Source organism: Mastigoproctus giganteus, chromosome 10 (genome assembly GCF_048544385.1).
Source record: "Mastigoproctus giganteus isolate SK-2022 chromosome 10, ASM4854438v1, whole genome shotgun sequence".
Classification (NCBI taxonomy): domain Eukaryota; kingdom Metazoa; phylum Arthropoda; class Arachnida; order Uropygi; family Thelyphonidae; genus Mastigoproctus; species Mastigoproctus giganteus.
In genome coordinates this window covers 147,506,794-147,527,508 of record NC_143584.1, presented here as the reverse complement: position 1 = coordinate 147,527,508, position 20,715 = coordinate 147,506,794, and the positions used below count along the sequence as shown (strand labels likewise).

At 37.1% G+C, this 20,715-nt stretch overlaps 1 protein-coding gene across 1 annotated transcript in view; it reads left to right on the top strand.

Moving 5' to 3' along the window:
- Positions 1-20,715, top strand: part of LOC150079350 (sorting nexin-13-like) — a 392,325-nt gene that overhangs the window by 225,247 nt on the left and 146,363 nt on the right. The window contains exons 12-15 of the mRNA XM_090382305.1: positions 862-961; positions 16,761-16,816; positions 16,927-17,055; positions 19,275-19,379. Of these exons, the coding sequence (XP_090238431.1) occupies positions 862-961; positions 16,761-16,816; positions 16,927-17,055; positions 19,275-19,379 (390 nt within the window). The remainder of the gene's footprint in view (positions 1-861; positions 962-16,760; positions 16,817-16,926; positions 17,056-19,274; positions 19,380-20,715) is intronic.

Genomic DNA, 20,715 nt, shown 5'->3' with positions numbered 1-20,715 from the left:
TTGCATCATTTGTGATCACTTATATGCACAATTCATACCTATGTAAATAAAATATGAATTGGTGAAACACCCTTGTTTACACAATTTAACAAAAAAAGTACTAAGGCAGAATATGGATTTTCTTACACATCTCCCTATCTTAATCAGTGGCCAAATATTATGTTTTCTGTTAACGTATAGTCAAACCTTTATTTTTATTTATTTTTTTAAGAAACTTACTTTTCGCCTTTCAGAATTAAAGCTTTAGGCTATATGCTCAGTATATTAATAAGCTTTTTCCATTTGAAAGTACTAGAAGTCTGGACCCATAAAACATGTATGCATCGTTTTCTTACTTGCAGTTTTGTGTTTGTTTCCTAATTTTTGAGCATGAGCATAGTTCATAAAAATCATAAGTGCTGCTATACTATAAAATGTTTGCCTACTTTCCTTTTCACCTACCAAAATTAAGGTTACAAAAACACACTTATAATAACTGTTTACATATTTCAGAAATTGAAATACTCTTAATGACACTGTACTTTTTTCTTTTTTGAAGTCCACAGTTTATAGCCCAAAACTAAAGAGTATTGCAGTACTTAAGGAAGGCATTTAGAATGCATGCTCTCAGATTAGTTGGCTTAAGAATCATTCAAGAAAACATTTGTACAAAATGAATACGTATATGGAACATTTTTTGTTAATCGCAATTAATTTTAATCTTAAATGAATTAATTTTATAGTGTTTTATTTTCCATGTGGGTCCAGATTTCTGATATGCTCTGTACATTATTTTTGATAGTCAACTACTTAATTTTATGTTATTTCATTTAAGAGCACTTTTCTGCTAATGATAGTACATGACTTTTTTTTTTTTATTAGGAGAATGACTGGAGTCACATGATCGATCCTAAAATTAAATTATGCTCCATTCCATTTGATGTCATTCTGACCCATAATATTGCTTTGCATTATTTTACAGGTAATTTATATATAGACTCTTGGTTCATTCAGATTTTCACATTTAAGTATTTACACAGCAAATCAGTTCAAATTTATCGTGCCATGATTTTTTCCTATCCTGTTCTTTGTGAAATCATGACTCCGTTATCACATTGTTGAATTCTATCGCATGACACTTTTTGAAGAACCATAGCACACACTAAACCAATATGTTACTTCTACCATATCACAAATTCAAAGAAAAAAGACATTCAAAGCTAGCATACAAATGAGCAGATCATTATTGTGAAAAAAGAAAAACTGGAAGATGACATCACATTGTCATCTCAGAAGAAAATATTTCTTGACTGATGATATCATCAGTATTGGTGTGCAACATTTATTGATGTGACCAAGGAGTTGAATATCATAATGCAAAATGAATAGGGTGGTGGGGATTGCATAGTGACTTTAGAAGAAACAAGGTGCAGGCATGCTGAACCAGAGAACACATGCCCAACATGTAGTGGAAAGTTTATCACCACCATGGCCAAAGAAATTTTAGGATATGTGAAAGAAGCCATTAAACATTAGTGCCAACAGCAACCCAACATCTTTTATGAGCAAGATATAAAAAAGTCTGATGTATAGGTGGATAAGTGCCTTAACTGTAGTGAACATTTTTTGAAAAAATAAAGTACTTACTATTGGTAAAAAAATATACTTCCTGTTTTCATTTGACTCATTGCCAATATCAGAGTAATTTGCTAAGTATTTCTTGGTATAGTAATAGATTCTTTCTACTTAGTGATAAGAAAACTAAATTTTTCCCATTCCTCATAATGTACTTCCATCAAACTTGATACACACTTCCATATAGATAAGTAACAAATTAATAGTTGAATCTCCAAGTGTCAGGTGATTCATAGGTGATGAATTAGGCAAATTAACTGTGATATCAGTATTGAATAGTTTAAACTATTCCATACTGATTTAGTAATTCAGTTCCATTTAATATTAATATTAGCCATATAGTGGAAGGAAGCCACTGGCATTTTGCTGAAATGCCAAAAAAAAAATAAAATAAAATAATAAAAAGAAAAATAAACAATCTATGTGTTGTCCTCCTCACTTAGGGTTGTGGGTAGCATAGTTGGTATAATCACCATCTGACCCACACCACCTGGGTGCAAATCCAGTCAATGATGCAAGGAATTTTTATGGGTCTTTTTCACAACATAACTGAGTTAGTCAATCTCAGCTGAGGGTAGCATAGTTTTTCTCCTGGAACTTGAGTTCTTCATTCAGCAAAAAACAAATCAACCACAAAACACATGCAATTTACAGGCATATTATATGGTGCAGTATGGCCTAAGTTGCTGATGCACCTAAAAAAAAAAAAAAAAAAAAACCCTACCCTCATATAGGTAACTATCCAGCTGGCCTTTTGAATTTCCACAAGTTACCAACCTCAATTATCCTGGCTTATTCCAGTAATTAAACTCTTTGGCTTAAAGAAAACTTCCTGCGGTAAGACACCATGTGCCTTCCTCGTTACTTGTGTACACTGCTCAGAGAATTTTATATCCATCCATTCATATCGTCCAGATTCCTTTCTTCCTCTGCTGTTTTTAATTCAACCGTCCCCCACCAAGTGTATAAGTTATTTTGGGGTTGCTGTTCCCCAATTGTAACCTTGCATTTTGCTGCATTAAAACATAGCCACTTCTTTTCTGACTATGCTTGAAGCTATTCAAATCATCCTTAAGGAGAGTTCTATGACATTGCTCAATAATCACTCTCTCTGAATCTTTAGGTCACTGCAAATTTTGGAATCATGCCATCTATCCCTTCTGCATTTATGAAAATCAGAAATATTAGTGCTCCCAGAATACTGTTGTTTCTGAGAGACACTGCTTCTAACAATTTATGGTCTAGCTAAGGGCTGAAACAGATAAAAATGATTAAGGATGAAGGCTGCATTAACAACAAAAAAAGGGGGGGGGAGTTCATTATTACTAATATACGCATTTTTCAAAATAGGATTTTATTTTTTGTTGATCATTGTTTATATTTACATAGCAAGTATTTCGTATTTCTTGCCAAGTTTATGTTATATGTATTATGCTATACCGTTACGTTTGTAAATTCTAAGTAGTTATAATAGATAATAATTTTATCTTTCTATTGCCAACCTACATGATTTGAACTCTCGAGGAACCTATTTATGATATCTATGCCAAATTGTCGATACTAAAAGCTCTACAAATATTAATGGACTACATGGTTATGGACTACGTGATAAAGTTAAGTTATTAAAACACATTATGTAGTGCTATAAATTATAGTTTATAAGCATCTTCTAAAACTGATTACACTGCTATAAAGATACGTAGAAACCTCCAAGTATCTCCAATATCAATACTAAAAAAAATGGTGGCAAAATTTTAATGTTCTGATTGATACTATACAATGCCGGCAGAAATCAAACGTGGTTATTTAAGCAATTACAAGGGCCAAGTAAAGAACAAATACACCAAATTAATTGGGGAAGTCCAAATACATGCTGCAACCAGTCAGCATCCATTTGCTGCCCAACTTCAAACCCACAGAGCCAACCTTTCTTCTTCGTTTATTTCTACAACTTCTGTTTTCTATAATAACCTCCCTTCACATGTATTTCTTGAAAATTATAATCTACAGAAATTCAAGTCTAATGTAAACAGGCATATTCTTTCATCTATTCCTCCTTCAATCCATGCACAGTACTAAGTACTATAGGTTCTAATGCCTTTTACGTTTGGGGTTTTCATATTTAAATTTAGCATTAGCATTAGTAGAGGCATTTGATGCAAGAAAGCAAGCTTATGCAGCATCAGCCAAAAAAAAAAAAAACCACTTCCACTTCACCCCTCCGTTCATTCAAAATACCTGTCCAGCTGAGCCTTAAATTTATTTAGGCTATCAACTTCCACAACAAGGGATGGAAGTCTGTTCCACCAACCAACTACCCGCTGGTTAAAGGCAAATTTCCGCACATCTATCCTACATCTATCTTTCCTCAATCTGAATTTATGCCCTCTGAGGTGATTATTCTGAGCAAGAGGAAGAATCCCATCGGCATGAGCATGCTCAAACCATTCAAGGCTTTATACACCTCTATCAGATCATCTCACCAGTGCCTAGTCTCCAGACACTGTAATTTGCAGAACTTAAGCCTTTCTTCGTAAGAGCAACCCTTTGTTTGTTATTTGATTTTTAGGAGCATTAGCAACTAAGGCCATATTGCTCTGGGATATGCGGTGGTCATTCCCTGACCTTTCTGCATCCTCCATATTTGGTGGTGACGGGGCAACCCTTTGTTCAATTCACTAATCTTGTTACCCTTCTCTGTACTCGTTCCAGCAGCTCTACATCCTTCTTGAAACAAAGCCTCCAGGCCTGTATATTGTGTGTATATTGTCTGGAGACAATACTCATACCTACCAGAAATATTATTCTCACCTTTAACAGTCCAAACCTACCGTCATCAGTAAAAGCAGGTTATCTACTCTGTCGCATTTGTTCTTTCATTCCTAATCCGTTGAGATGTTATAAATGCCAAAAGTATGGCCATTCTCTAACGGCATGCAGAGGGAACCCAGTTTGTCCAAACTGTAGATCCTCCGAACACGGTCAAAGTGATTGTACCGCAAAAGATATGACCTGTCCCAACTGCAAAGGCAACCATTCTGCTTACTCTAAAACATGTGAGAGTTGGAAAACGGAGGAAAAAATTGTCAAATATAAAGTTGGCTATCAGGAGGCAAGAAAATTAATTGCACCCAGTATACCTAACCGTACCTATGCCAATATTGCAAAAAAATATCAAACCATTGCCACTCAAACTGATGTTACCATTCCATCAAACATATCAGTCTCTGACTGGGCTGACTGTCCTCTCTCAGCAACAATCCATTGCCCTTAAGCACTCGGACCAAGCAAGTAATACGCCTCTTATGATACCAGTGAAATCTTCTCCTCTGTCAGTGATTGCTACTACTTCAAATAATCATTGTTCGACTTTGAAAAAGATTGTTCAGGACACATTGATGGATGCAGAGAACTTATCAAAACAGGAAAATCCAATTCTGGAAATATTTGCAGAAGAAGATATGGACACTGGTCACCCTACCTTTCCAAAAAGAGACAAACCGAAGCCGGAACGCCATAAGGCAGCCATGTCAGGTACAGCTTCTTCTAAATTCAAGTAATGCCTAATTTTTTGCAGTGGAATTGCCGAGGCTTTCATGGCAACATTGACGACATTCAGTACTTAATTAACTGCTACTCTCCAGTTGGTCTCTGTCTACAGGAAACCTATTTAACTCCTCAAATTTCCATTTTCTTAAGAAACTACTCAATCTATTGAAGAGATAGGAATACTTCCAATTCTGCTCGTGGTGGTGTAGCTATTTTAATTAACTCAAAGATTCTGGCTAGGGAAATCACTCTCCAAACCCAAATTGAAGCCGTTGCTGTGCGTCTGATTACTCAGATTGCATTAACACTAGTCTCAATCTATCTCCCACCAAATCATACTTATTCTTATAATGATCTTGAAGAACTTTTAAGGTGGCTACCACCCTTTATGAGGATCATCTAAATTAGACAGATGCAGCCGACTGATTGAAACTTTATTGGAAAAACAAAACCTCACTCTTCTTAATAGTGGCTCGCATGGACAGACTTCTGCAATTGACCTATCGATTTGCTCCCCAATACAGTTTTCAGTCATGCAATGGTCCGCTCTGGATGATTCCATGGGCAGCAGTCATTTTCCAATTGTTTGTAATCTGATGACTACACAACCACCATTAGACAAACCCTGCAGGAAATGGAAATTCTCTAAAGCCAGTTGGGCCAAATTTCAATCAGCAAGCACACTTGACAAAAAGACTATTCAACTCCAGCCCATAGATAAAGTTACTGATTATGTTACATCCCATCTTTTAGCTGCAGCTAAGTACTCAATTCCATTATCAAATCCCCCGACCCGACGGCATTTCAACTACTGGTGGAACAAAGAGTGCACAAAAGCAAAGAAGGAAAAAAAAATAAAGCATTTAATTTATTCCATTGATCTCCAACCACAGCCGATCTAATTAGCTACAAGGAGCTAAGGGCAAAAGCGCGTTACATTCAAAAGCAAGCCAAGAAAGAATCTTGGATTCGGTTCACATCTACTATCAATAGAAACACTGACTCCAGACTAATATGGAAGAAAATTAGGCAGTTTTCTGGAAAGTTTCCAACCATCCCTTCCCCAATTCTTTCCTGCAATGAGTAAGTACTCTCTAGTCCTCTAGATATAGCCAATGCCTTGGGCAACACCTTTGCTTAAGTCTCAGCTGCATCAAACTATACTCCGAAATTCCAGAAAATTTAGGCTGCCACTGAACAGAGACCTATCAACTTTCGAGCCTCACTATCACTTCCATATAATCAGCCTCTTCAATATTGTGAACTTTTACAGGCCATCAGAACAACACGAAACAGTGCCGCTGGGCCAGATGGCATATATTATGTCATGCTGCAGCATCTCGAAGGCAAAAATTTACAACTGCTGCTAGTATTTTTTAATCGGACCTTCCTGGAAAATATTTATCCAACCTCCTGGCACCATGCTACAGTTTTGGCCTTTTTAAAACTTGGAAAAGATTCCTCCAGTCTTAATAGTTACAGGCCAATCTCTCTGTCAAGTTGCCTTGGTAAAATTCTTGAAAAAATGATCCACAAGTCGACTCATTTAGATCATTGAAACTCAACATCTACTGAGTAATTGTCAACATGGCTTTTGCCTAAACAGATCCTCCTTAGATCTGATGATCAAGGCTGAATCTGAAATTTGCAATGCCTTTGTTAAAAACCAACACCTTGTTATGGTCTCTGTAGATATAGAGAAGGCATTTGATACTACCTGGCGGTATGGCATTCTCAGTGACCTTCATACTCTTGGTCTACGAGACAACTTGCCCATATTTATTAGGAACTTCCTCAAGAGCCGATCTTTCCAGGTCTGATATCAAAATTCCCTTTCTGCTACATTCTCGCAGGAAGGAGTACTGCAAGGATCAGTATTGAGTGCAACCCTGTTTGTTCTTAGAATTGATTCCATTACAAAAGAACTCCCAAATACTGTAGAGGCGTACCTTTATGCTGATGATCTCTCTATTTCTTGCCATTCTCAGAACATGATATCTATCGAAAAGAAATTGCAGATGTCCCTCAATAAAGTATAAAAGTGGGCTGAGCTCAATGGATATCGTCTTTCCCAACAGAAAACAGTTGCAATCCACTTTTGCAGTCAACGCAAATTGCATACACATCCTGAACTGCAGATTTCAAAATCCACCATTCCACTTGCCAGCAATATCAGATTCTTAGGACTAATCCTGGACAGTAAGCTTAAACTGCTTTGAGCACATTAAATTAATACGTATTACCTGTCTTAAAAAGATCAACATGCTAAGAGCTTTATCTGCCCTGTCTTGGGGAGTAGGTCGTAGAACTTTGTTGCTCTTATATAGAGCACTGATTAGATCCCGTTTAGATTATGGTGCTCCAGTTTATGATTCTGGCCAAAGGAGTGTACTATGCTGGCTGGATCCTATTCAACATAATGCACTGCAGATTGCAATTGGTGCCTATAGGACATCTCCAACTCAGAGTCTATACATTGAAGCTCATGAGAACCCCCTTGAGATACAGACTTGCTGTTCACATCCTATTCGGCCATACCTTTTTAATCAACCACTACTCAATCTCTGGCGCCTCTGTAGCCAGGTGGGCAGGAGCAACAGTGCGTAGCACACGCTTCTTGCTTAGACCGGGGTTCGAACCAGTGATCACCAAATACGGAGGATGCGGAAAGGTCAGGGAATGACCACTGCATATCCCCAGAGCAATATGGCCTTAGTTGCTAATGCTCCTAAAAACCAACTAAACAACTACATACTCAATCTCTACAGAAATAAACCAAGTAAAATATGACCAGCTGGCCTATGGCTCCTTGAAATATCACAGAATTGGAATGTTCCTCTCCACAATAGGCAACAGATAAAGAATTACTCTCATCCACCATGGACCCCTTTCCTCAACTGACCCACGATGCTTATTTTCTTCAATGGGGAAAGAATCGTCTACCGACTCTAAATGTGCAACAACTTCCATGCTAGCCATATTCAAAGCTGTGCTGACTTCTTGCCGATATATACAGATGGTTCCAAATCTCTTTCAACTGTTGGAGCAGCAGCAGCGTTTCCCTCTGCTATCATATCAGCTTCTCTTCCACATGAGTATAGCAACTTTTCAGCAGAACTGTATGCAATACAATTAGCTCTAGAAAATTTGACTCTACACCCATCTGCAAAATATATAGTTTACACTGACTCTCTCAGCTCAATTAGAGCAATGCAGAATCCCTCTCAAAAGAATCACCATATTTTAATGAAAATCAAGAGTTTGCTATTGCAGATTGATCATTGTCAACAACTAGTGAAATTTTGCTGGATTCCAGCACATTAGGGCATAAAAGGGAATGAACTGGCTGATATATCTGCCATCAACTTTATACCTAACCTCTGTCCCTATTCCAGCACCTGATTATAATATCTTAATTCAAGCAGCATGCCATGCACAGTGGACAGAGCTATGGCATAACCAACGAATAACAAACTTTCCCAGTTGAAATAAGACCCAAAGTTCTGGCACTCGAGCAATCAGACAGTGTGGCGAGAAAAAGTGGTGCTCACACGGATGAGAATAGGACACACCCATCTGACTTACCTCTATCTACTAATGGGCAATGATCCTCCTCAGTGTCCACACTGCTTAGAACATCTAACAGTTAAACATATTCTGATTGACTGTCCACACTATCACCAACATCAAACTTCAGTACTTCAAAATCTGGCTAATCTTCAAGAACCGTTGACATTATATCATATCATTGGAGAGGAGGCAAATGTTAATGAACTTTTCTGCTTTTTGAAACAAATTGGAGCGTAAAATCTTTTATGAATAGGTTTCAGAACTGAAATTATATTGAATTGGTTTCATTGTTAATCATTTTCTAATATTCCTATGAATAGGTGCACTATAGCCACAGCAGCTAATGTGTCAATAAACAACCATACCACACACACACACACACACACACACACACACACACACACACACACACACACAGAAGCCAGGGGTGACCTTTGCTTCCATACTCTGACCGTCAGGGTTCATGTGCAGACTGGTTCAGGATCTTACTGATATCAATCATCAGACCATGCTGCTAGTGCCAGGTTTATCCTGGATTCGGGATTCTTGTATAGTGGATGCCTAGCTTTGCTCCCATACTCTGAACATCAGGGTTGGTGTGCAGACTGGCAAGTGATCAGGAAATCCCTAATTACTGTCCCTAACACCTATTGCTATTTAATGACAGGGCAAGGTTAACGGATTATTTTAACAATATTTCACAAAGAATAGCTTTAAGTGGAAATAACAGAATTAATATATAACAAGATTAAGCTGATGACACAGAGGCAGCAACACTATTAATTAAGTGACAAATGTTAAAATAATCTGTAAAATGTGTTTTTCATAAATATTATTGTGATCTAATATAAACATTAATTTTTACAATCTAATTGAAATATCCATGGGCCAGATAAAATTCTTTTACGGACCATAGTTTGGGGACCCCCAATCTAGATTGCAGTAATAATTCAGACCCAGCATGAGTTTGTTAAGGGAAAGCCTTGTCTGACCAGTTTGATTGGATACTATGATGTGGTCACAAAGGAACTAGATGCAAAAAATAATTTTGATATCGTATACTTGGATTTCAGGAAAGCTTTTGACACTGTTGCACATGGAAGACTACTGTTCAAATTGGAGCAGTATGGCAGTAAGGGCAAGTTGCTACAATAGATAAAACGATGGTTGAGTGGGAAAAGTCTACCTGCAGCTTTATTCAGCACACCGAGCTGAACATTCTGACTTCGTGCCAGTTTACACAGACGGTTCGAAGTCGGAATCATATGTGGGATCTGCCGCGGTCTTTACAGACAGCACTACATCAGAGCAGATTCCTTCTGAATGTAGCATATTTACTGCAGAGCTGCATGCTATTGAGTTAGCCTTGGATCACATTAGTAAATGCCAATACCAACGGTTCATTTTATACTCTGATTCTCTAAGTGTTTTACAGGCCTTAATAACTGTAAGATATAATTCTCATCCAGTTCTGTCTAGCATTCAGCAGAAAATTCACTTCCTCCGGGAACGTGAATATGATATCCGCTTCTGCTGGATTCCTAGCCACGTTGGGATTAGTGGAAATGATTTGGCTGACACCGCAGCCAAATCAGCAGTTCCCAGTAATAATCGCTGCCTGTTAGTCCCCCTATACAGACTACAGGCAAATAATACACGAGAAAATACACTCCCAATGGCAGGATTCGTGGAATAGACAGACTGCGAATAAATTATATCATATAAAGCCTGTAATTGAACCATGGCAGTCTAGTCTGCACAGGAACCGTAAGGAGGAAGTTGTTCTTGCCCGGACCCGCATAGGACATAGTCATTTGACTCATTCATTTTTGCTGAGGCCTGATGACCCTCCTATGTGTGAGTCCTGTGGCACAGTTTTATCCATGAGACACATTTTAATTGATTGTCCAGATTTTAGCAATATCCGTTTTACCGCTTTTAATCATCTGACTGAGCCGTATACACTCAGTCAGATTTTATCCGACAATGACAATGTGTCTGCTGTTTTTAGCTTTTTAAAATCAATAAATATTTTTGCTCGTATATGAAATTTACATTTTTCTTTTATATATTTGTTATACCTTTGGACATAGTGACCTAACTAATTAGGTCACTGAAAGTTTAAACTTTTTTATAAATGACATGGTCTTGCCACATTATAGCCTTAGTAGCTAATGTGCCAATAAAATCAAAACCAACAACGTGGGAAAAGACAGAGAGTGGTAATAATTGGACACATTGGACAAATGTAAAAAATTTACATTTTTCTTTTATATATTTGTTATACCTTTGGACATAGTGACCTAACTAATTAGGTCACTGAAAGTTTAAACTTTTTTATAAATGACATGGTCTTGCCACATTATAGCCTTAGTAGCTAATGTGCCAATAAAATCAAAACCAACAACGTGGGAAAAGACAGAGAGTGGTAATAATTGGACACTGCTCTTTGTGGACTAATGTTATTAGTGTATCACCCAGGGTTAAGTGTTGGGCCCATTGTTGTTTTGTATACAGGCTGGCCTCAATTAATGCGATTAATTCGTCCCGCGAATGCATCAGGCAAAACGGAAACGCGTTAATTGAATATAATAATCAATAGGAAAAATTATAATTGGTCCTTGAACTTCAGAAATGTTCATAAAGAATTTTAAAATTACCTTTTAAATAACTTTTTAACTGTATACAGTGTAAAAGATAATGAAAATAATTATGGGATTAAATGTTTATGGCATAAAACAGCGGTTCCCAAACTTTAAATTTTTGAGGGAAACAACGATACTCGACATCTGTTGGACACCGCGCGAACTACTAGCTTGAAGTAGTTCACAGTTTCAACATTTCTTATCAAGTTGTTTGGACCTAATTACTTAATAAACAGAACTGTTAGGTATTTCTTTTGGTCTAGGTGCGCAGTAAAAAAATTACTGAAACACTAAGGGCGCCGTGAAACGAGAAAATTTGGGAACCTCTGATATAAAATACACAATGAAGAAATGACTGTTGCTTAAATATTTGAAGTGTTGACTTTCTCTTTTCATCAATCAATTTCCGATAGCCGACAACAATCTTCTCTGGGCCCTGGTGAAATAAATATCACAGAGAACCTCAAACCTTTGTTTGAGGTTCTCTGCAATACGAAAGATTTCATCTAGTTCTTTTACCGTTACCTCCTACGCCGTAACATTTTCATCTGGCTCATTTAAAAATTTGAATTTTTAAATGAGATTTGAATTTTTTTGTGCAATTTTAAAAATTTGAATTTTTAAATGAAAGTCTGCATTGACTTTATTAGCGGGAGACAAACAAGTAACACGTATTCTTCCGATGGTTGACGGAACACAATGAAGCGGGCAGCAGGCAAATGATTGTTTATTGCCCATCCAACATGCAGTAACTTAATGCACGATTCAAATCTTTTTCAACTATCGCATAAAAAAAAGGTTGCGTTAACTGGAAATTTGCATCGTGTAAAGTGAAAAATGGTATAATTTTTTTGAATAGCAGTAACTGAAAAATGCGTTAATCGAACTCGCATTATGCGAGACCTGGTTGTATTTATCAATGATATTGTTGAAGGTATATCAGCCTTAATGTCATAGTTTGCAGATGATACAAAGGTTGGCAGGGTTAGTAATGATAGTATGCTATGACAGTCCATCTGCCCAACTTTTCTAGATGCTGCAAAAGAACCTAGAAAAGTTGGGCAGATGGGCTGAGAAGTGGAACTGAAGTTTAATATTGACAAATGCAAAGTACTGCATATAGCATTAGCATTAGTAGAGGCATACGATGCAAGAAAGCAAGCTTATGCAGCAACAGCCAGAAAAAAAAAAAAAAAAAAAAAAACTCCTCCCATTTCACCCCTCCATTCATTCCAAATACCTGTCCAGCTGAGCCTTAAATTTATTTAAGCTATCAACTTCCATAACAAAAGATGGAAGTCTGTTCCACCAATCAACTACCCGCTAGCTAAAGGCAAACTTCCGCACATCTATCCTACAACTGTCTTTCCTCCATTTGAATTTAATTCTTTCAGGTGATTATTCTGAGCAAGAGGAAGAATCCCATCAGCATTGAGCAAGCTCAAACCATTCAAGGCTTTATACACCTCAATCAGATCACCTCGCAGGTGCCTAGTTTCCAGACACTGTAATTTGCAAAATTTAAGCCTTTCTTCTTAAGAGCAACCCTTTGTTCCATTCACCAGTCTTGTTGTGCCCTTCTCTGTACTCGTTCCAACAGTTCTACGTCCGTCTTCTTAAAATGAGGCCTCCAGACCTCTATACGGTACTCAAGGTGTGGCCTGACCGTTGGCTTATACAGGGGGATAATCACCTCCTTATCCAGGCGCCTCCGTAGCCAGGTGGGAAGGAGCAGTAGTGCGTATCACATGCTTCTTGATTAGACCGGGGTTCGAGCCCGTCACCACCAAATACAGAAGATGCGGGAAGATCAGGGAATGACCACCACATATCCCAAAGCAATATGGCCTTAGTTGCTAATGCTCCTAAAAACCAAAACAACAACAACCTTATCCCTGCTAGAAAAATTCCTGTATATCATTGACAAGACACCATGAGCTACTCTTGCAGACCATCTGTACTGCTCTGAAAACTTCTTATCTGCCTGCACAGTTATCCCCAGATCCTTTTCATTCTCTACCACTGTCAGTGTAGTACCACAGAGTTCATACGTTACCCTGGGGTTACTGCTTCCCATATGTAGTACTTTACATTTAACACCTCTCAGCCCATCTGCTCAAATTTTCTAGATCTTGTTGCAGCAGCGTACTGTCATTAGTGTCCTTAACAACCCTGAGTTTTATCGTCTGTAAACTTGGACATTAAGCCTGATATACCATCATCAGTATCATTTATAAATGCAGAAAACAATAATGGACCCAACACTGAACCCTGAGGGACTCCACTAATAACATTAGTCCACGAAGAGCAGTGTCCACGGATTAGCACTCTCTGTCTTCTCCCACTCAACCATCCCTTTATCCATAGCAGCAGTTTGCCTCCAGTGTCACACTGCTCCAATTTGTTTAGCAGTCTTCCATGTGCAACAGTATCAAAAGCCTTTCTAAGATCCAAATATATGATATCAAAGTTATTCCCTGTATCAAGTTCCTTTGTGACCACATCATAGTATCCAATAAAATTGTTCAAACAAGACTTCCCCTTAACAAAACCATGCTGTGTCAGAGCTATAGCTGGTGTTGTGTAGATGATCCTGCAGTGCTTCTTTAACCAGTGCCTCCATTAATTTCCCTGGAACAGAAATTAAACTAACAGGTCTATAATTACTTGTGTCGCCCTTTGATCATCCTTTGTGAATTGTGGTCACATTTGCACATCTCCAGTCCATGGGTACCTCCCCTGAGTCCAAGGAAGCTCTCATGATTATGACTAAGGGTCTTCTTACTTCCTTTGCTGCCTCCTTTAATATAACTGGATAGATCCCATCCACCCTGGGTGCCTTTCTTATGTTTATCTTCAACAATTTCTCTTCTGCTTTCCTCTCAGTTATAGCAGTAACCCCGAGAGAACTGGAGTAACTGTGTGGTACTACACTCAGGGTGATGGAGAATGAAAAAGACCTAGGGGTAATTGTGCAACCAGGTATGAAGTTTTCTGAGCAGTGCAGACAGGCTGCCAGAGCAGTTCATGGGGTTTTGTCAATGATATACAGGACTTTTGCAATTAGGGATAAGGAGGTGATTATCCCCTTGTATAAGGCAGTGGTCAGGCCACACCTTGAGTACTGCATGCAGGTCTGGAGGCCTCATTTAAGAAGGATGCAGAATTGCTAGAACGAGTACAGAGAAGGGCACCAAGATTGGTGAGAGGAACAAAGGGGTGTTCTTACCAAGAGAGGCTCAAGTTCTATAAGTTGCAGCATCTGGAGACTAGGCACTTGCAAGATGATCTGATTGAGGTGTATAAGGTCTTGAATGGTTTGAGCAGGCTCAATATAAGGAAGAAGCTCAATGCCGATGAGATTCTTCCTCTTGCTCAGATTACAAACCTGAGGGGTCATAAACTCAAATTGTGAAAAGAACAAACTTCCATCTGTCATTGTGGAAGTTGATAGATTAAATAAATTCAAGGAAGAAGTAGACAAAATTTTGAAGCAAATGGATGGGTGAAATGGGACTTTTGTTTTTTGTTGTTTTTTTATGGCTCTTGCTGTATAAGCTTACTTTCTTTCATCATATGCCTCTACTAACTAATTTCAATTGGATTATAATTTAATATGAAGGATTTTCTGCACATTTTTAGGAACTGTTTCGATATATGAGCAAATTTTCAAGCAGAAAAAAACCAACAGTGGAATAAGAAAGTGTGAAAAGGTGATAACACGAAAAGGGAGCAAGCTCAGGAGTGCAAGTTTTGAAAGCAAATGAAATAATACCATCAGGGCCTGGAGCTTTCTTGGCATCAAGATTGTTCAAAATTCTCTTGACATCCTTTTGATGGAAGCCACAGGAGGCATTGAGTGGAATGTACTGGGAATGGCAGCCTATCATTGATAAAAGTTGCAGCCAGTAGCTTTGGTTAGAGACCAGAATGTTTTTCTACCTTTTAGATGAGAAGCAAGCTTTCTACTCGTAGCCTGTTCAAAATCTAGTTTAGATTGGTTAATAACTGCTTTACAATTGAGCTTTAGTGTGACAGTAAATGAATCTGGAGATTTGGATGCAAGCCAATTGTGGTATGCAACATTTTGATGTTGAACAGTCTTAGCACATTTATTGGAACAAAAAGGTTTAGGTAAAGGATGAGATTTTAAGAAGGAGTACAGAATAAAGGATTTCATCTCTACAAAAATAATTTCACTGACATAATCTGAGCAAACATTAGCATCAGAAGATTTAAAACAGCAATCTAACTAAGGAAAAGCAGAATAGAAATCTCACAGACCATCCTATTTTGCATTCTTATAATGTGAAACAACATGAGGTTGAGAATGGCCACAAGAGAAAGTTTCAGTTGGAGAAGAGACCATCACCAGGTTGTGATCTCTGGTGCCTGGAACTCACCTCGACCATGTACTTGGAAGGTTGTTGTTTTTGAGAAAAAGATCAAGAGTGTTGTGTGTGCAATTAGGATTGTCTGGTATTCTGGTAGATAAATGAACAATCTATGCTAGGTCATTAGTTATTGCAAAAGCCTCAGCATCTCGATCCGCTAGGTCCATATGATTAGAAAAATGAAACCAGCTGGAGTTGTGAATGTTAAAATAGGCAAGGAAAATTACCTCACTGTTAGGAAAGTTGGACCGGAGAACGTTGAGTTTTAGAGAAAAGAAGTCAAAGATTTCCAAATGGTTATTGGATTTGTAAAACAATAAAGATTGAAAAGAGGAGATTCTAAATTACTAAGTGTGACAGGGAATATCAGGGCAGAAGCTCTGATATTCCCTGTCATACCACCTTTGAAGCAAAAAGAGTTTTGCAGCAAATAATTAGGACAACTGAGTTCAGGCAACTGATAATTGGATTCTGTCAATAAAAGTAGGTAGAGTTTGGCAAACTGTAATTGAAAATGAACATCACTGAGATTGGAACTGAGACTACGTGTATTTGTGAAATTAGTAATTCTAATAAAAAATTTTAAAGTTATCAGTTATGTTACTCCTGCATTAATAGTCTATTTACAGTAATGGCTAAATTCTATAATACATATAAAATGCAAAAGTAAACAAAGACTTTTTAAAATGTATGTGACCCTCAGTACTTGTCTGTCTTTGTCTAGCGTTTTCACCTTTGATGTCATCCTTTTTCAACATGAGATATCTGATAACACTTAGTTAAGACTCAGTTTAGCCAGATGTATAAGGTTCTGCTGTACATGAAAATAAGCAAAGAGAACTTTGTTGAAGCCTACAAGATTACTGTGGAGCTCAGAAATTATGCACAATTATTGTGTGTGTAAAATTATACATCTCTTTATGTATATATGACTTTGATAGATAATAAATATTTTGAATAGATAACTTTGTTTTTTACTCAATTTCAGAATTTATGACTAGCGTCGGGGCACAGAGTTTGATATTCTTTTATCACAGCGTTGAGGTCAGAAAACTTTTTTGTTGTTTTATGGAAATTTTTTTTACTTGCTTTGTTTAAAGGTTTTTTGTTTATTGAATCTGATTTGTTGTATACTGTATTCTTTTATGTATTAGGGCTTCCGTGCATCTGCTGAACAGCTTTTATCAGAATTAGATCATTGCGAGCTGGTTTCAGAGGTTTCTGAACTTGAAAGACTCAGGGATTTTGCACTTAAAATCTTTAAAGCTTATTTTGATGAAAAGGTAAATTGTTATACAGTCCAGATTACAGCTTCTATCTCAAACGTTTCAGAACTAATCGTATTATTTTTTGTTTATACTAGATCATCAAATAAAATATGGAATCAATACATGAAATAAAAAAAAGTGAGGAAAGGGGAGGAGAGGAAATCAAAAGTTATGTACCATTCCCATTTGTAATAATCTTAAAGGTATTTGTTTAGATATTTTTGGTTATGTTATGCTGTCAAGAATGGGTATTATTAATACCCATTCTTGACTAATTTTATGCTGCTGAACGCAAAAATCACATTAAAATTTGTCGATTGACTCTTGTTTTTGGATTACAGTCAGGGTCTCATATTAGCAAGTTACTCTACGTTATCAACTATGGCTCTCGGCAAAACACATGCCAACACTGTATTTTCAATACCACCACACTCTTATCATGTGATTGGCAACTGTCTCCTCACTCTGAATCACTTGATAAGCTGTTGTTGCCTGAAATGCGTCTTCAACTCTGTTGCAATAATCCTCGAAATTGGCTTGGGACTGAGTTATATGTTCTCAGTTAACAGTTGTTCTCTGTGAGGTCATGGTGTCTTGTCAATGATATACAGGAAGTTTTCTAGCAGGAATAAGGAGGTGATTATCCCCTTGTATAAGGCAATGGTCTGGTTACACCTTGAGTATTGTATACAGGTCTGGAGGCCTCAATTTAGGAAGGATGTAGAGCTGTTGGAACGAGTACAGAGAAGGGCAATAAGACTGGTGAATGGAACTAAGGGTTGCTCTTATGAAGAAAAGCTTAAGTTTTGAAAATTACAGTGTCGGAGACTAGGTACCTGCAAGGTGATCTGATTGAGGTGTATAAGGCCTTGAATGGTTTGAGCAAGCTCAATGCTGATAGAATCCTTCCTCTTGCCCAGATTAATTGCCTGAGGGGACATAAATTCAAATTGAGGAAAGACAGTTGCAGAATAAATGTCTGGAAATTTGCCTTTAGCTAGCGGGTTGTTGATTGCTGCAACAAACTTTCATGTCGTTGTAGAAGTTGACAGCTTAAATAAATGCAAGGCAGAACTAGACAAACGTTTGGAGCAAACGGATGAGTGAAATGGGGAGGGATTTTTTTTTTTTTTTATTTGGCTGATGCTGTATAAGCTTGCTTTCTTGCATCATATGCCTCTACTAATGCTAATACTGCTCCACATCAAACTCAAGCTCATGAAAAATATCATGAAGGCTTTGGAAGTGAACAGTCCTGCATGCACATAGCAGGACTTAGTACAGAGAAGATTAAGGCAGGTGTTTCAATTGGTCCACAAATAAGGAAAATTTTAAAAGACGAACAATTGGAATGTGTCCTTAGTGATAGTGAGACATCAGCATGGAAAGCCCTTCGAAATGTTTTGACTGGTTTTGTAGGAAATGTTAAAGCTGGCAACTACAGTCAGCTTGTGGAAGATCACTTACTTCTTATGAAAAACTGGGGTGCAATGTGTCATTGAAGATGCATTTCTGTCACTCACACCTGGATTTCTTCCTGCCAAACTGTGGTGCCATTAGCAATGAACATGGTGAGCGCTTCCATCAAGAGATCGCAGCAATGGAACAAAGATACAAAATCAAATGGATTGCCACCATGTTTGCTGATTATTGTTGGATACTGAAAAGGGACGCTCCCGAAGCTGAATACAAGTGAAAGGCATAAAGGTCCTGTGTTTGATACAGATATGTTCGTAGCTACATCTTACTGCCATATAAATAAAAAATACCTTATGTAAATATAAAAAAACTACTTTGTTTTTTTTTTTTTTTTTTAAACAAGAGCCAGTCTGCCATTTTAAGAACTATTTCCACGTTTTGCATCTCAAAATCTATGGAGTAAACTTCTTTTCATGCCCATAACAAGGTATGACCCAAAATTTGTTATTCAGTGTAATCATTTAGTAATCACTTCCATTATTATGTAGTTTTTGTGTAATAAATGTTAATTGGAGCTACTAGATACACAAAAATTAACCATTTAATAATGAATGAATGAATATTATGACTTTCAGAGATTCTTTACGTATTTTTTTAACTGTTCATAATTAATAGAATGAACATTATAGTGTATAATTGAGAACTTGATATTCTTCATTACAGATCTCTGTCTTGCCTAGTTTCTGTAATTTTAATAGAGATTATAGTTGAACATACGTGTAACCTAATTCTAAATTTTTTTATTTATTTTATAGACATTGCTTGCAACAAAGATAAACAGCAGCATTCTTAAAGAACTTGTAGACCGAATTAAATCAGAAAAACCTCTTGAATCTTGGTTTGATGAAATTCAAGCAAAGGTAAACGTTTTTCACGAGTTTGAAATGTATTTTGCTTTTTGTATTATCAGGAAACAATAAAAAGTTTGAATTGTCCATGTACTTGTTATACATCAAATTTCTGTTTTTACAGTGACTAAAGTCTTCCTACCAAGAAGTTCAGACAGATAGCTAGAAATCTTAGGGATTGGCAATCCCATCATCCACTTAGTACATTACTTCAGAACTGAACAATAACTGAACATTTTGAGACCTGCTAGATATGCAGTGTAGAACAAATTCCCTTTACATATCATTATCAGTACACCATTATGAGTAAACCAAATTTTCAAAAAAATAAATAAATAAATAAAAACATTTCATTAACTGAATAAATATTTAGTTAAATTACAGACAAATAAGCATAACAGCAGCATACATTATTTAAAAAAGAAATGCAAAAATAGACATTGCACTTTTGTGGTGTTGATGAAGTCATATATGCAGAATGTTTTTTTGCATCTTTTGTCATTGAATATAACTTTCCTCTGAGTTTTGCTGATAATGCAGGTTTATTGTTCAGAAACATTTTTCTGAGTATGTTAGTGAAATAGTAAAAAAAAATACAGTTGTGAGAGAATAAAATAACAGGCAATTTTAATGAAACTGCAGGGATAGGAAATGAAAGGATAGTGATGACTCTGAACAATGGACTTTTTAAGTTGCTACAGAGGGATTCCATAAACAAAATGATTCCAAGCTATATTCCATTGTGATGGTGACCTTTGTTAATAAAAATAATAAAAAATCAACAAATCAAAAGCTGCTTGCCCTTGGTGTCAGCATTGGAAAACAAATTCTACAGGGCTCAACATTGGTCGTCATCATCTTCTGAACAACCTAAACCACATGGGAGTCAAAAGCTGCTTGCCCTTAGTGCCAGCATTGGAAAACAAATTCTACAGGGCTCAACATTAGTCAACATCATCTTCTGAACAACCTAAACCACATGGGAGTCCTACAAAAAGTTGCCTGTCACTTAGATAATGCATTTCCTATGGAAGGCCTTAAAAATAGGAGTAGTAAGGGTATTACTAGAGGAGATTGAGCACTTGGTGGTACTAGGCCATCTTTGCCATCTTATTAATTTGTGTTCTGAAAAGGAAACTGCATACCTTCCCACGAAAGTGGATGAATACTCAGTAAATATTTACTACTATCTAGGCTGTATTTTAATATAAATGTGAATTTTGCCAATGAAATTTAATGCAGCGTGGTTTTCATTCTGTTTTCTTGGGAAGCACTCCTGTGCTTTCTGCAAAAAAAAAAAAAAAAAACACTACCCTACCTCATCCGCCCATCCTCTCCAAAAATATGC